The 15,670-nt window shown below is 39.7% G+C and overlaps 1 protein-coding gene across 5 annotated transcripts in view; it reads right to left on the reverse strand.

Annotated features, from left to right (window-relative positions):
* Nucleotides 1-15,670, reverse strand: part of LOC6543471 (tyrosine-protein kinase Btk29A) — a 41,688-nt gene that overhangs the window by 13,858 nt on the left and 12,160 nt on the right. For 3 of the 5 annotated variants that reach the window (XM_015159324.2, XM_001970233.3, XM_026979495.1), the window contains 3 exons: nt 10,630-10,725; nt 10,376-10,559; nt 9,891-10,037 (listed from right to left, as the gene is read on the reverse strand). In XM_015159324.2, coding sequence (XP_015014810.1) covers nt 9,891-10,037; nt 10,376-10,559; nt 10,630-10,725 — 427 coding nt within the window. Of the gene's footprint in view, nt 1-3,921; nt 4,268-9,890; nt 10,038-10,375; nt 10,560-10,629; nt 10,726-15,670 lie in introns of those variants that run through there. The other 2 variants (XM_015159325.2, XM_015159323.2) reach the window with 1 other exon arrangement.

Consider the following 15,670-nt stretch of genomic DNA (forward strand, 5'->3'; position numbering starts at 1 on the left):
CTTATTGTTTTGTTGGATAAGTGAAAGGCATTACCCCTATAAATTCTTACTTTATGCCATTAAGTCATAAAGACTGTAACTTCCACGCTTATGTTCAAATACCAAGGGCAGAGAATAGTTTATTTGAGAAAATTCAAAAAGCTTAAAAGCTTCATGAAAGTCGTGGGAAATGTAAAAACAATAGAAGTATTTATACGTGATTGAATCAGAGTTTTTAGGCACAGCTCTTTGTTGTTGATTTGCCAGAAATTAGTGCTACAGATTGCCGCTTGAATCTCGTGTCGAATTGGGAAAATGAAATTTTCACGCCTTACACAATTGGCATTAAGGTTTGGACCTTAATGACGTGTGAGTGTTGACACGAAAAACGGGGGAAAAAGTTCAACTTTAACTTGTCGTAAACTAAAAACAGACCAATGAATAAATGAATAAGTAAAGCGGTGACATATGAACGTCTCATTGACCTTGCCTGACCCTGCAAAAATGCTGAAAAGAGTTAAGATGCCCGCGGGCGAAAGGAAAGCGCTGCCCAAGTAAAACCGAATACAAAATAAACCGTTTGGGGCGTGGCAATGGGAAAGAAAGCAACCGCTTTGACCTGATTCCGAGAGGTAAACGCTAAAGCCGAAAAAGTCCAGCAACTTGAGGAGCGTGAACAAAGCAAATCCGCCAAATAATTTAAGGCGGTCAAGAGGCGGCGGCGGAAAAAGGGAGTGAAAGAAGCTATAGCTTTCGCTTGTCATGTTTTTTGTACATTTTTATTCCCTCCTCTGTTGTGGTCCCGACTTCGTCTTTCGTCTTTCCCTCCAGATTTGCGAATTGGGTTTGGGGTTTTTCGGGTTTACGGCGTGGTGCTAAAAAGCTCCACAAATGAAATGGCACGTAGCTGACCTTGACCCGTTGCTTTTGGGGCTCCCATAAAATGCAATCTTTATGAACAGGCAGCCGCAACAGGCAAAACAGCAAATTGCAATTGAATCTTTGGGCCAATTTACTTTTGGCAAATTGCTAACGGTACCGCAGAGGAAAATAAGCAACAAAAAACTAAGTGCAGGCTTTCGCAATTCGCGAAAAAAAGAGTTTTAACCAGTTCCAAAGAGAGCTGCCTAAGGAAAAGGCAGAGGAAAAGAGATGGGGCGAAAAACTTGTTTCCGATTTTTATTTGCAACCTTCGAAGAAGCATCCGAAAACTACCTTTTCGTATCTGTGTGCCTGACTATCTGAGCCAGGGTGTGTGCATGTGTGTGTACTGCCGCATAACCGTTAGGCGGAGGATCCTTCGATTTTAAACCTGGTTTGCATTATAAATTGAGCCGAGCAGCCACACAAGTGGTTTGGCCTGTTTGCGAGTGGAAAACATACATTTTTCCTACCGATAATTAACATGGACAATGAATAACTCTCTTAGGTACCTGCCACACATAGGCACATACCGCACAGCTGCGGTCAAGAAAACAGTTCAAGGAGGTCAACAATTTTGCAGAATCAACCTAAGATGTGTAAGCCCTTTTAATAAGAAATTTATCACTAAGTATTTTTTGAAAGTAGTCCATGAGAAAAAAAAAAATTATATTACTTATGTATACTTTTTTTAAGACTTTATTTAAAGTTCCAATTCTTTCGCATCTAGTTTACACAATTATGTTGAACTCAACTGTAACTCAGTACATCACATTGTAAGGAGAATTTTTACTGTTTGCTCATTTGCTCAGAACATTTTGCCTCGTTTGTTTTATTTACGTTTTTGGAAAGGTTAGAGATGCCAATCGTATTTACCAGGAATTATCCACACACTCAAGAGGAAGTTAAAAGAAGGCCTCCCGCCTTGTTTAATCGGCTGCCATCAAAATATTTGTAATCCAAACATTTATGACTCGGTAGTTACATTTTGGAGTTACAAATTTAATGACCCGCCATGTATGGGATTTTATATCTTTCACTCACTCCCCGCGTTGATTTCCCCACTAATTTCAGACCCTTTGTTCGGCTTTTTACTCAGTTTTTAATGACAATTTCAAGCTACCTTTTAATGGCATTTTGGTTTGTTATTTTTATGGACCCTCTTTCCATGAAAAGAACACCATGGAAGCGGAGATGAGGAGAAAATATTTTCTATAAACAAAAGCTTCACGAAAACTGAGAAAACACGAGTAGACTTGAATTGATTTCTATTGAAATTCGAAACGGCACTTTTAGTGCTGCCTTTGTAATTTTTTAATGGCCCTGTCTGGATCAACTAAATGCAATGCCATAATAGCTAAACTGATAAGCCAATCGCGAGTTGAGAGAAATGTGTAAGAGCAACTGCAGTGTAAGATTACTGGGGAGCATTGCGAGGAAAACGGTGACAAGAAATTCTACTTGAGATGGTATCATTACCAAAGTCAGTTTTTCAAGATTATACAGTAGGGGCTGTGGAGTTTTTACGTTTTGATCTCCTAAAAGCTACCCATCAAATTATGGATTATTAAACTATGGATACATTAATAAAATTTTTAACAGACATTTTTATTTCAGCACATTCCATGGCGCCTATTACAGGATCATAACAAAAGACGTGCAATAAACCAGATGATTATATGTATCCCCTAAGACTCGATGAAGATTGATACTTCCTTTTCGGCCACTCCCAGGCAATACGTCTTTTTTTATAGTGAGTGAGTGAGTACCTTCTGGCTCTCGGTTTTAAGTCGGTAGTGTTATTCCATGGCTTTCCACGGATTGCTTTTGAGCTGGGTTACGTGATAAGCAGGCTTAAGTATTTAAGCATTTGCCTGAACGTGCTGGCCTCACAAGAGACAACAAAACAACGAAAAATAAACATAAAACAAACGGCGAACGGCTAACAAATTCTCGTTAAAGCAAAGTGACCTAAACTCAAAACTCAAGACTCAATCGAAAGGCAAACGAGGAAAGAAACGAAAAGAGAGCTGTTTAAGATCCTGTTTGGGCAATATACAAATATCCACAAGAACAATATTGAATTACACAACAGTGGAATATTTCGGGATGGGCTATTTGGGCTACCTGCTTAGGAAAATTCTTCAGAGCCGTAAACGACTTTGAAATTGAAGTTCGTTAGGATCGGAGGCGCCCCTCACTTTGCTAATTGGTTTGGTGTGAAAAGGAAAACCAAACTAAAGAAAGACAGGTAGAGATCCTCAAAAATAAAACTGTTTAAGGGGAGTAATTGTCATGTTTCTAAGCATTCGTTTTAAATTAAACAATCAATATAATAAGAAGTTTCTTAGGCCTAAAAATAAAGATCTATTTTACTCGTTAGGAAATAATTATTTTCGTAACTGGCTGATAAAATGGACAAGCTTTAAAGTCAATATAAGCTTGCGTAAAAGAAAAAATCAGACGAGTTAAATATGATAGATTAAAATCTCTACACGTGCCCGAACTAAGAATTTACATCCAATGCTAAATAAAAGAACACAATAGAAGACTATAAACCATAAAAAAAACCTTTGAGGATTTCTTTCTCGTGTAAGTTTTTTGTATTAAGTGTTTTTTTTTCGACAAGTTAATTAAGCAAATGGGCAGAAGAAATAATGAATTTCTGAGAGGGGGTGGCAGGTGACAGGGGGGACTGTTAGAAAATGCGCAAAAGATAAGCACGAAAGCAAAAAGCAGAAAAACTGCTGTGGCACGCCAAAAAGAAACAAGTTAAACAACTTTACTCGGCTCCCCAGAGTTGCCAGATTGGTCCACTAAATAGGGTTTCAACGCAGATATTTGTATTTGTGTGTGTGCCGTGACATAAGCAACTTTTACTGTTAGAAATGAGTTTTGGAGATGAGTGATATCTCCAGCGGTAATAAGTCAAGAAAGGCACAATTTCTTCGCTTCGCCTGGCTGAAAACACTTTTGCCTCTCAGTTAATTCTTTTCTTTTTTTCGATTTGTAGATATTTACATTTGGATTTATTTTTGGGGCTGAGAACACTCTTTGGCCTTTTGAGCAAACTTCACTTCTGCCTGAGCATTTACATTTTGTCGCCGCCGCACGTTTTGGCCGTAAACAAATTTTCTAATTTATTGCACTTTTGCGGCTTAACACGGCCAGTGATCTAGCAATTTGGTTATCGTGGTATGCAGTTGGTACTAAAATCAAACTACTGTGTTTTTCAATGGCACACGCGACAATCGAAACAACAGCTAAATTCGAAACCGCAACCGCTTTTCGATTTGCGCTTTCCGCTCTGCGTTGTGCACTCGACGACGGTTCAAAAGAAACTCGATCGGATTTGGATCGCGCAGGCGTCGAGCGCTTCTCAGCAGCTCAAGAAGAAATGGTGAGCGCAAGAGTGGGAGAGCAGAGTGCACAGTCAAAATTACACCCAGAGAAATACATCTTAGAGTTGTAAAATTTGATTTTCAATATGAATACAATTTTTAAGCAACTGATTTTGTTTTAGCGACATAGCTGATTATCATATTTTAATATAGTTACTAATTAATGTGGTGGTACTAATTAATTAAAGGTGGTAAAATTTAAGGTTTTTTATTTTAGGAAAATATGTATATTCATTAAACCGTATCCATAAAAATTTATAATATTTAATATTTTAAGTAAATTTGTTTTTTTTTTTAAGTGAAAATGGAGTGAACAGCGAAGTGTGGGGAGAGATCTTCTATTCAGCGAAAAAGAGACAGCAGATATAAAGAGAGCTGCCAAGTAGGAGGTAAAATAACAACACTGGAGCCAGCAGAGTGGAGAACAGCTGGTATAGAGAATAAAAAAGCAGAAGAGAGCAGAGAATAAGAGAGCAGAGAGAAAAATGCAACAGAGCCAAAGAAAAGAGCGATTTTAACCGCAAACGTTGTTGCTGTTTTTGTGGCGTAGGCAAATCAATGAGCACTTGTGCACTTAGCCAGTCAAAATTACAGTTAGAATCGCTGAAAAATTAGTTACTCGCGTAAATGCAAGTGGAAACGAGACGCCACGGGAGTGGGGGTTATAACACTAACCAAAAATTATATTAAAGTTTTAAGTCGAAATGAGCAGAAAACGCTTAAGAGCAAGTTTTGTTTATTTTTGTTTTTGGGCAAGGCAACTTGTAATGCAACACACACACGAAAAAAAGAGGTTGTTAGAGCGAGAGAGCGGAAGATGGAGAAAGGGATAGGAAGGCGGGGTGGTGCCTGCATCTTTCGGCTGATGGCCAAAATGGAGTGGAGAGAAAGAAAGAGAACAGACATGGCTAATATCAATTATAAGACGCAATTAGGGAAAACATTTTGTGGAGCACAGCAAGTAAACAAAAACAAGGCGACAGGAAAAGTTTGGGAAACAACTTCAAAAGAATATTTTGGGGATTATTTTTGTTTTCCCAATAAAGCGAAACAAGAAAGTTTGTGATGGAATAGAAATAGGAAATTACTTGATTTCTTATCTAAGGAAAGAAAAAAAAAAACTATTCAATGATTTAGCACAAAAATAAAAGACTGATGGGTTTTTTTTGTAAGTCTTAAGAATTCGCTTGCAGTTGACAACTTTCTTTAGCTTGTATTTCTGAAATGTATAAAAATTCCGCTTTTACATTAACATAAGTATAAAGAGATCATTATCATACCATCCATCAAATGAATTCGACCTAAACCTCGCAATATCACATGATTAAATGCTTCTGATTAACTGCCAAACCTGCTTGGAGAATGTTGGAAATTCTTTCCTAATTTCCTTGGCTTTTTGCAGACATGAGGTAATTACCGGCTTAGCATAACAAATCCTGTCCCAAGACCAGACTTAAGCGTTTATATAATACAAACCATATTGACGATTATGGGAAATCAAACACTTGTCACACGCCAGTTCTTCGTGAAAAGAAATTAATTGGTTGATAAATTTGCCAAGATGTTATGTATGGCCAAAAATAATTATTGCGTGGTCTTTTTCGAGATGGAAAGGTTAAGAGATTTGAGTGAGTTAACAAAGGAGAACGGGCCAAAACGAAATAAATAAAAATGAAGGGTTCAAACCATTCGAAAGCTCGGCTTCTGGTGCCGATTTCCCACGTTTAGAACGAATCACAACAGAACGCATCATTAATCATGGCAGGATGACCAGGGGATGCGGTGGGGATACGGTGGGGATGGTGGGGATGCCGCACTCCGACCGCGAGGCGGCCTAAAACTTTTTGAAAGACCCGACCAGAACCAAGCAGAGCAGAATCCACAGAATGGAGCCAAATGCGAGGCACATTGGGCAGGTCGAAGGCATCCCAGCCACCAGCCACTGAAGATGCATGAACAAAAAGCAGCAGCAACAACTAACACAAGGCGCAAAGGCGCGTTTCTCGTCTGGCAGATTGGTTTTCAAGAACGGGAACAGCAACGCGCTTCAGACTGCATGCACTTAGAAAAACCGTAGCAAACTTCACAATCAACATAGAGAAAGCCATGAAATCAAGGATACACGTTCCTATATAAGCAATAAACTCACATATGAATAAAGCAGGAAATATTCAGTATTAAATGTTTGAAAGTAATTCGTTATGCAACTTGTTTAATAGAATTATAAGTTTGTTCCCAGTGTACTGTGACTTTTATCGGACTCGGAGTTTAGGTTCGTTTTCATGGTCACTCACCCGACGCATTTTGGTGTTCTTTTCCGAGCTGCAGGAGACAACAAGGGGCACCTAATTACAATCAAATGGAAGGAGGCGGACGTCTGGCCAAGATCGGTTAATAGCAAAATTAATCAAATCATCAGGGGGACAGGCGCACCGACATACTGACAGATAGACAAGCCAGTTCCTCCCTATCCACAGAATTCAGAGCCTGCGGCGGCCAAAGAAAGGAAGCAGCATCGGCTCTATGAGTCTATTGGGTTCCATCCTAGTTCTTAAGCCAAGTTCAATGCACGTGCCTGGGCACACTCACACAATCGCAACAATGGTGATACCAAGATACTAGCCAGCAGTTGTTGTTGTTTACTTTTTCCATTCGCGGCTTAAACAATTGGCCCAGGCCAGAGCCAAAATAAAAACCAGTTTGTGTTCGGGTTTCAGCTTTTTTCGTCGGTTTGCGTTTCTTTGGCTGCTGCTGTTCTCTTGGGCACTGCTCTTAAATATCGAACTGGCTGCCTTTTTGGATACATCCGTGGTGGCTAAAAACCGAAACCAGTTTGGAGAACTGGCCACTGGCCAAAAGGAAACCACCCTGCTTTTGGTGGGGGTGTTCTTAGGTTCGGTTTGTCAAAATAATAAAATAAAATAAAAGGAGATACGAAAAAAAGTGCAACCCAAAAACCCAGGTTAAATCTTAATAGAAAGCTCGCTTCTTTGTTTACGAGTTCACTTTTTTATGGGCTAGATATACCCCCTTCCTTTTCACTCTTTATTTTCTTAACCCTGCAGAGCCCAGATAATAATCACAACATGAAACTATTTTTGAAGCACTTAAAACGAGACCCATAAATCTTGGTTTTCGGGAATAGTGGAATAGAACCGAAAATCCGAGCCACAAAAAATCTGGAGAAAGAGCAACGACATCGTTAAATTGCAGCTAGCGGACCCTTCTTTCTGCGTATCGCCTGATATTTCAGCTTAGGTTTATTACTTCATTTATTTTCATCTTTAACATGAATCGGGGAAGATTCCAACATTCTTTCTTTGTCGCCTTCAGAGTGTTATAAATTGAACAATATATTTTATTCTTTTGTATGTTCTTGTATTACCATAATGGTAACGATGATTACGATATATGTACAAACTCGTAGCTAGTTGTTATTCGTAAAGGGTTTTTAACTTGCAACTCATTCCGAGTCAATATTTTATTGCAATATACTCGTATCTTTATGGTTGTCAAAAGCTCAACACTTTTCCTCTTAATCATCTCACCCTCGATTTTTCTGGCCATTTCAAGAGTCATGAAGTGGTTTTAAAATGCAATCATACCAACACATCGCAGGCGATGGCACGCGGCGAAAGTCAAAATGTGGAGGGAAAAGGATTTCGGGTAGCGTAATTAATTTCTGAAGACCTCGGGATCGCGGGGGCGTAGGGCCGTGAGGTGTAGTGAAAGATAACCGAAGGAGAAAATTGACAGGCTAATTTATTGTAACGGCAACTGACAAGCCGCCGCAATCGCTGGCCCAGTCATTCCACTTTCATTGTCTTCGGCTGATAAATGAAGATGAAGGCGACCTGATTTTTATTGTTATTTCCGCTTGGCTCCTTGCAGATCCCTTCGAGATTCTTATTCCACCCAAATGACTGGCCGAAATTGGCAGACTTAACGGCAATTTAAAGTGACGCCACTAATTGATGTCCCCACAGTACGGAAAATAAGAAATGAAAATGGGGAGAATCCTCGTGAAGATATCGCCACCAGGGGCAACTGAAGTTGGTTGGGCTCTGAATCCGGTGAAACTGTCAAACAGTGAGACACAGTGTGGCTGGCCACACATGGCATTTAGGGGTCTGTCTTCTGGTTCCCAGTCTCGTTCCCATTTCCAAATCTAATCTGATGACACAAATGAGCAATCAGAACATCAGCCTCACATCTGCGGGCTGGCGGCGAATGGGAAAAGTTCTCGACCATAATTTCAGCTGCCTCGGGCGGTCAGGGGTTAAGGTTGGAGAAGGTTCCCGGACAATTGGTAATCTACATCAAAATATTTATGACAGCCGATAATGAGAGCAAAGGATTTGGGATATAGTGTCAAGCAAAATGGTGTTTACATTGCTATCTCACACATTAGACCGAAACTATTGTGCTGCATTTCTTTTGGAAATTTGTTTTGGGTTTATTAAAGATAACGAAGAAAGGTGCCTTTCTTAACCATCTTGTTATTTGTTAATTTCCTGGAGAGTCTTTTATCTATTGCTAACCAAAGATTTGTTTTGATGACTCAAAGACTGTGACACAATCTTATGAGATCAATGGTAGGTCTTGTGTGCTTGATAAAACGGGTAAGATATCTTCTCGAGAGTTTAGTGACGAAAGCAGTAGGAGCAATATAATATTCATTTTATTTTAGCTATTATTTTCAAATTCGTTTCTTTTGTGCAGCAAATGTAAGGGTTTCCTGCAATCCACAGGCAAATATGGAAGACAAACTTTTTAGAAACTATTTGCCTGTGGTACGTTATAAGGAATTAGCACCCAGTCAATAAAAAAAAACTTACCGACAGGTGCCAAGTTGCATTAGAGTTGTATACCCAGCAATATGCCCATTTTAGTGAGGTATTTGTTCCGGCCACACAGAAGTATCTGCAAGTGCCTGCCAGTATCTGCGTAACTCAGATACTCAGATACTTCTCTCCAAACTCAGACTCCTTTCGAGCCTGCTCATTAACGGCTTAGAAAAGTAGAAGAGCTGCACTTGAGACACGCACACACAATATAGAATGAAAAAAATCCAAATGGGGAGCCAGTTGGCACCGCAGACAATGTGTCAAATAAGGCCTGACGACAGGAAAAAGGAAAAGCGTTGCAAATGCAGAACATGTGTGTGAAAAACAAGGGGCGATAAGTGAGAAAAAATGTGCAGATACAAAGGAGCATTTTCGAATGGAGCGGGACAGTTCCCCCGAGGCATATCTAGGGGTTTTTGGGGGCAGTGGGGGAGCTCCCACAGTTGACAATGACATTTGCCTGACACGGCAAGGAAGTCGCCAGTCAAGGCTAGCTTCAAGAGGTTCTTCAACTGCGCCAGGGAGTCGGGGCTCGTAGCGCATTAAAGATATAATTCTAGTCTAGAAATCACAACTCGTTTCGTAAAACTTTGTGTATTGAATGTATTGCTGCACTTGCTACACACTTTAATTGACTTAACTAAGATGAAACCCCCTTATTTGATCTTTAACTATATTAATCTTCCCTCTTTATATGCTTTGAAAACATATTGACCATTATACATAAGTTTACATTACTTACTTGGATTATTGTTCGCCTCACGCCAATGGGCGGCTGCTCTGCAACCAAAGGTGGTTCGAGATAATCCCTTGCAGCAGCTCCACTTCTTTCCAGACCACAATCCCGGATGATAGCGATACGATTTTGGAGTATTACTATCCTCACAAACTAAAAAAGAAATAAATATAAATAACAAAGTTTACAGAATTGACAGTATTAAATAATGCCAATTTTTAAGAACTTATTAGAAGCGTCCATGCTATACTATGCACTATAATTTTCCATGATTTTATTGCCATGTCTCCAAAACTGCTAAAGCCATCTGCTTTTAACCACTTAAGCTAACCTGATTATTTTAGGCCACTTTTCCCTAATTTACAGGCGCTCCTTGAACTGAACACGACTACTTCTTATCGATTTCGATGCATCTAACCAAAAACAGATGCAGTTTGGCTCCCTCGCCTTTGTTTATTGGGTCATCATCGACCGAGTCAATGGGGGCTCACCTTGGCGGATGGCGCGGATCCACTCGCTGCGCTCCTTTTCGCTGTTGGCGATCACGTAGAGTGTGTACTGTGGCACCGCTCGCCCACTCTGCTGACCCTCGATTCCGCCCCCGCCGCCGTTCTCCAGCTGATGCGAATTGGCCGACGAAGAGATCTCACAGTAGCCCACTTGGAACGGATAACCCTGGATGGATGAATGGGGATTTGAACGTGCGTTAATGAAATATATTTTCCCAACATTTCTGGCTACTCACATCCGGTGCAAAGGGATCGCCGCCCTCGCCACTGACCGTCGCCTCCTCCACCAGGCGAACGCCCTTCAAATGAATGCGACCACGTTCGCGTCTCCGCTGAAAGTGAATCAGATGAATGGGATAGTTTTAGTTATACGGATAAACTAATTTTGCACTTGGTTCGAATGGAAACGTTGATTTTTATTTTGGAGAAAGGAAATATAAATTTATAATATAAATATCGACGTCAACCTATTTAGGAACTGTAAAAGAAACCGACTCCTCTAAGAATATACCCTAAATTACACTTTCTTCCAATTAAAAGTAAATTAACTTAAATTACTTCCAAGCGTATCCAATTCCCTAATAAATTGTTGCTTGTGGACTATACGAATCGATTAAAAATATAGTTCTGCTCCAATTCATTCTAATTAAATTCCACCACGAACACGGAAGTTCGTTTTCGTTTTCAACACATAAGAAACACTCCGAGCAAACAGACTTTCCATTACAGCATACCCTCGATAAATTGGCTTCTTCAATCATCATCATCGGACCCATTAGCAGCCCCATGTTCATCGGCATTATCATCTTTACCACTCATCGCACTAACTCACACATTAGCAGCGCCAATTTAACGGATCGCCTTGTGGATTTTCCTGCTCATTTTCGAGTGGAGTGCGAGTTTCAATTTCAATTCTCAATTGGCCGCCAAGTTGGCTTTTCCTGCCCCACACACACACACACACATGCATATACGCATTTTCAATTTCATTACGAATTTGAAGTTAAAGTTGAATTTGAATTTCTGCTGGCTCATGGTTCCGTCTTCCCCACTCGCTCCTCTTTTTTCATCCAACCTTTTAGCTTTTGGCTTAACCCAAATAGGTTTTGACTTTTTATGCACAAGTTTTATGTACACAAAGAAAAATTGATCAAAAAATTTTCCGAAAGCAGTGCTAATAAACCTTGAGATGATGTCTATTATCTCTATTTTGTTGTGATGTACTAAATGATTGTACTTCTATAAAGTATGTTTCAATATCTCGACATTATTTTCATTTAAAAATGCACAGATGCACAATTTTGTATCTTAAAAAGGTAAAGCTAGTATTCAGTAACAAAAAAACATTTTGAGCTTCCCTTTTTTCACTGTACTTCTTAAACAACTTGAAGTTTCGAAAGCCCAAGAAGGAAGTTCAATTTCTTTTCTTGAATTTCAGTCTTTGGTTTTTTTACTACACTCCCCCTCTTGCTTGTGTGTTTTGTACAGCTTTTGTTTTTATTTTTTCTTATTTTGAAATTGCTGCTTGTTTATTTGAGGTCTTTGTGTCAACGCTGTTGTTGATGAGGTTTTTATGTTGCGTCTGCCGTTGGTTGCCTCACTTTGTGTTTGGATAGATTTTTTTCTGGGTTGCTGCGATAAGTAGGGGCCAAAAGCTAACCCGACAGCCAACAACGTGCTTATCGGCTGGTCCTCAAAATTTTCACTCTCCAACTGCCTGTGTGTTCCAGCGGATTCCCCACTCCACGCCCTGAAAGTTATACGTCTTAGAAGGCAGCCTTTGTTGGCCGTCGGAGTCAATTAGGCCAATTACGTTGACTTAATTGAGCTGGCAGCGCTTTAAGGTCTTCCCCAATTGTTGCACCGTCTTGGCCGGGACTCTTCCCCTCTCCTCAGCCCCCCAAGCTGCCGTCAAGTGGCGGCACACGTGCAAAAATTACCCTGCGCGCAAAAAAAAAAGGACGTTGACGACGTTGCTCAAGTGCCGTCAAGTGGAATGCCAGGACGATGCCGAAAAAAGGAGCGAGACGAGTTTAAATGGCTGACATTGTTCGGCATTCAGTTAACTTAGTTTATTGAGCCTGTCAGCGTGCGGGAATGATATGCATAGCAGGGAATATCTGAAAAAATTGGATATATGGTAGTTAAGGGACGTACAAAGTAGTTTTTCAATGAAAAGGAGGTACATACATTGATAAAAAGTCTCTACATATGTTTTGCAAAGCTTCCTCTAAACTGTAAAACGAAAAAAAAACTATATATCTTAATTAGTGGAGCGCAGAAAATACCCCATCCTTACTTTAATCTGTAATTGTTTTAATATCGCAATCTGCAACAAAGAATGCCTTATAAGCCAACGCAGCTCATGCCCCTCTCCCTAGAAACCAAAACGAACTTTCAGTGAATTGAAAAATCCAACGTAAATGGAGTGGGCGAGGTATAGTACCATCAATAGGAGCAAGAGGCAGAGATGATGAGGAGGGGCTAGGAAAATAGTCCGACAGCTAGATGACATCCGGCGTCTGTCAGCCCAATTCAACCCAGTTTCAGTATAGTTGGCCAGACGATGCTTCCTGAACACGCCAAGTTAGCTTGGAGGAAAAGAAGGAGCAGGAGGAGCATGTCGTGCCACTTTCTCGTGAATAGCCAACTAACTGAACATAGTTGCGCTGAACGAACTGAACTGAACTGAACCGAAATGGATGTAGAAATGAAAAGTAGAACTACATACATAACTGCAAAAAGAGTATGACTGCTAGTTATGGTTTCTGCTTTGATATCTGCGAACAAAGTTCTGACTTGGAGATATTTTCCATTGGAGAAAAGGTCAATGCACTGGCACATACAAATGTATCTGTATCTGTATCTGTTGCCAAAGGTTGCGCAAATGTTGAGCATGTGTTCCGACATGTGGCATCAATAAGCGAAATGGAGATGCAGCTGCTACTGATTCCAGGCGAAAACGAGCTAAAAATTGCCGGCAATTAAATTGAGATCTTTCAAACCCGTATGGAAATTTCCTATAGTTAAAAACTACAAATTAAAGTGGAATACCCTGTAAAGCAGATTGGCCAAAATTCTGGTAAAAAAATAATAATATACCCTCGCTTAATGAAATGGAAAGGTCCGGACAAAATGAAACTCCTCAAAGTGAAAGTCAATTAGGGCAACATTAATCAAATTGATTAACAAAATGCAGTTTGGCTCTCGAACATTTCAAAAATTGCCTCAAGCCAAAAAATAATGCCATAAAAACAGAATGAATATGGAAATGGAATGGTTTATATCTGAAGCTGGTTTTGGTGTTGAAAGTTGGTTAAGCAAACAGGAAAAGAAAGAAACCAACTTCCTTCGGGCTCATTCTTTAAGTCATGGAAATATTTTACTTCATTATTATGTGCTTGTTAAAAACGCGCTTTTCTTACATAATTTGACAGAAGAAGAACATACTTTTTTCTTTTCTGCTGCACTCTCTAAATGGCAAAGTAATTTCCGGATGCAAGTGAATAAAAAGCCGTCGAGGGACCAACGGTAACACAATATGCCAAAAAGGACAACAGGTTGAAACACGAAACGCACCTGTAAAGGTACCAACGTGTATCCTTATTTAATTCTATTGTTAAAGGGAAAACATGGAGGGTTGGCAACAGAGCATCCTAATGGCACGGCAATCACCTGTGCATAATTGAGAGAGCTGTCAAAGCAAAATGCACCTCAGGTAGGCAAAAACCGAGGAGAAAATACAAAATATAATGAAAAATAGGGGAGCCGGCGCAGGAAAACGCAACAAAGTCCCGGAAAATTGAGTACCAGCAGCATAAAGAAAAACGATTAAGTGAAAATTGCCATTGCCGAGGGTCAAAGTGGAGTGGGTTAGCAGAAAGAGAGAGCGTGGAAACTGAAACGATAATTGAAGAATAGGTGAAGAGAGTATAAGGGGAAAATGTAATTAAAATTATAAGCTACTATGCATTTTCTAGAATTTTTACTGCAGTCTTTAAGAAACTCGCAATGGTGTTCAAGCTCAGTTTATAAATAAAACCCGTTGCAATAAAATAAAGTTACTTAATACTAGCAACAAAAGAACTACACTTAATTAACATACATTAAAGCGCATTCGCACTGTGGAAAGAACACTCCCTAAAACTGATATTCCCACGGTACCGTCCAAAAGTGCTCTTAAAAATAGAATGATAGAAACCCGATTATATTGCTAGATGCACTCCACTGGACAGTTCAGTGAATGCCCTCCCACTCTGCGTCCAAATCGCCCACTCAAGTGCATCCTCGAGGTTCAAGAGTGGAACCTTTACAATGTTGATTAATGAAAACCAAACTGCCCCATGTGGCATGTTAAAATGCCATTTCGGCTCGACTTTGAGCTGCGTAACGAATCGGGCAAGATATGTACTGTGTACACATGTTCACTTCGATTGATCGTGGGGAAACTACATGTATATAGAGTGGGGGGAACCTCCTGACAATTCCCATGATTGATTGCAACTGGGAGGGAGCGCTTCTTAAACTGACCGCATGTGGAGTGCGATTGAAAAATCGCCTCAAATAAATTATAACTGTAATAAAGATAAAAATCAAGTATACAAAATGCCTAGGCGTAATGGTTTTTCAATTTCCCCAACCTCCACGGGTTTTTTTCTAATTATTACAATTTCACGCGTAGGAGCGGCGACGGGCGATAAATTTCAGTTAAAAGAAGTATGTAAACAAAGACTGCCAAGTTGTTTCCATGCCTTGCATCTCATTCCCCAGTTTGGTGGAAAATTTATGCATTCTTCCAATGAAAACGAAAATTTTCCTTCGCATAGTTTTTAGTTGCTTTCGGTGTTCGTTCCCAGCCATCAAAAGGACATGGTTGGTTGACTCGGATGTTCTGTTCTGGTCAAGACGAAGTAATTAATTTTAGTGTGGGTAATTTGTGCTAAATCATTCCATGTTCATCTATGTCGGCTGTCTTCGCCTCTTCCTGTCAACAGAAAAACTTCACTTCCTCTTCGTGGTTTTATCGCTAAATTTGCATTAAATTCAAACCGTGCACCACATAAAAAATTATATTTGTGCAGATTACGTATTGTGAAAAATATTGTTTGGTTATTATAATAGTTAGAATAATTAAAATGCCTGCAAATATATTTTGTTTAGTTTAATATGCACGTATACATATCATAAATATTTTGGATTAATATATAATGATATACGTACACGTATGTATATGGATTAATGTACTAACTTTGAAGAATTTTACTTTTAAAATATTAT

Source organism: Drosophila erecta, unplaced genomic scaffold, assembly GCF_003286155.1.
Source record: "Drosophila erecta strain 14021-0224.00,06,07 unplaced genomic scaffold, DereRS2 tig00000055-arrow-pilon, whole genome shotgun sequence".
Lineage (NCBI taxonomy): Eukaryota > Metazoa > Arthropoda > Insecta > Diptera > Drosophilidae > Drosophila > Drosophila erecta.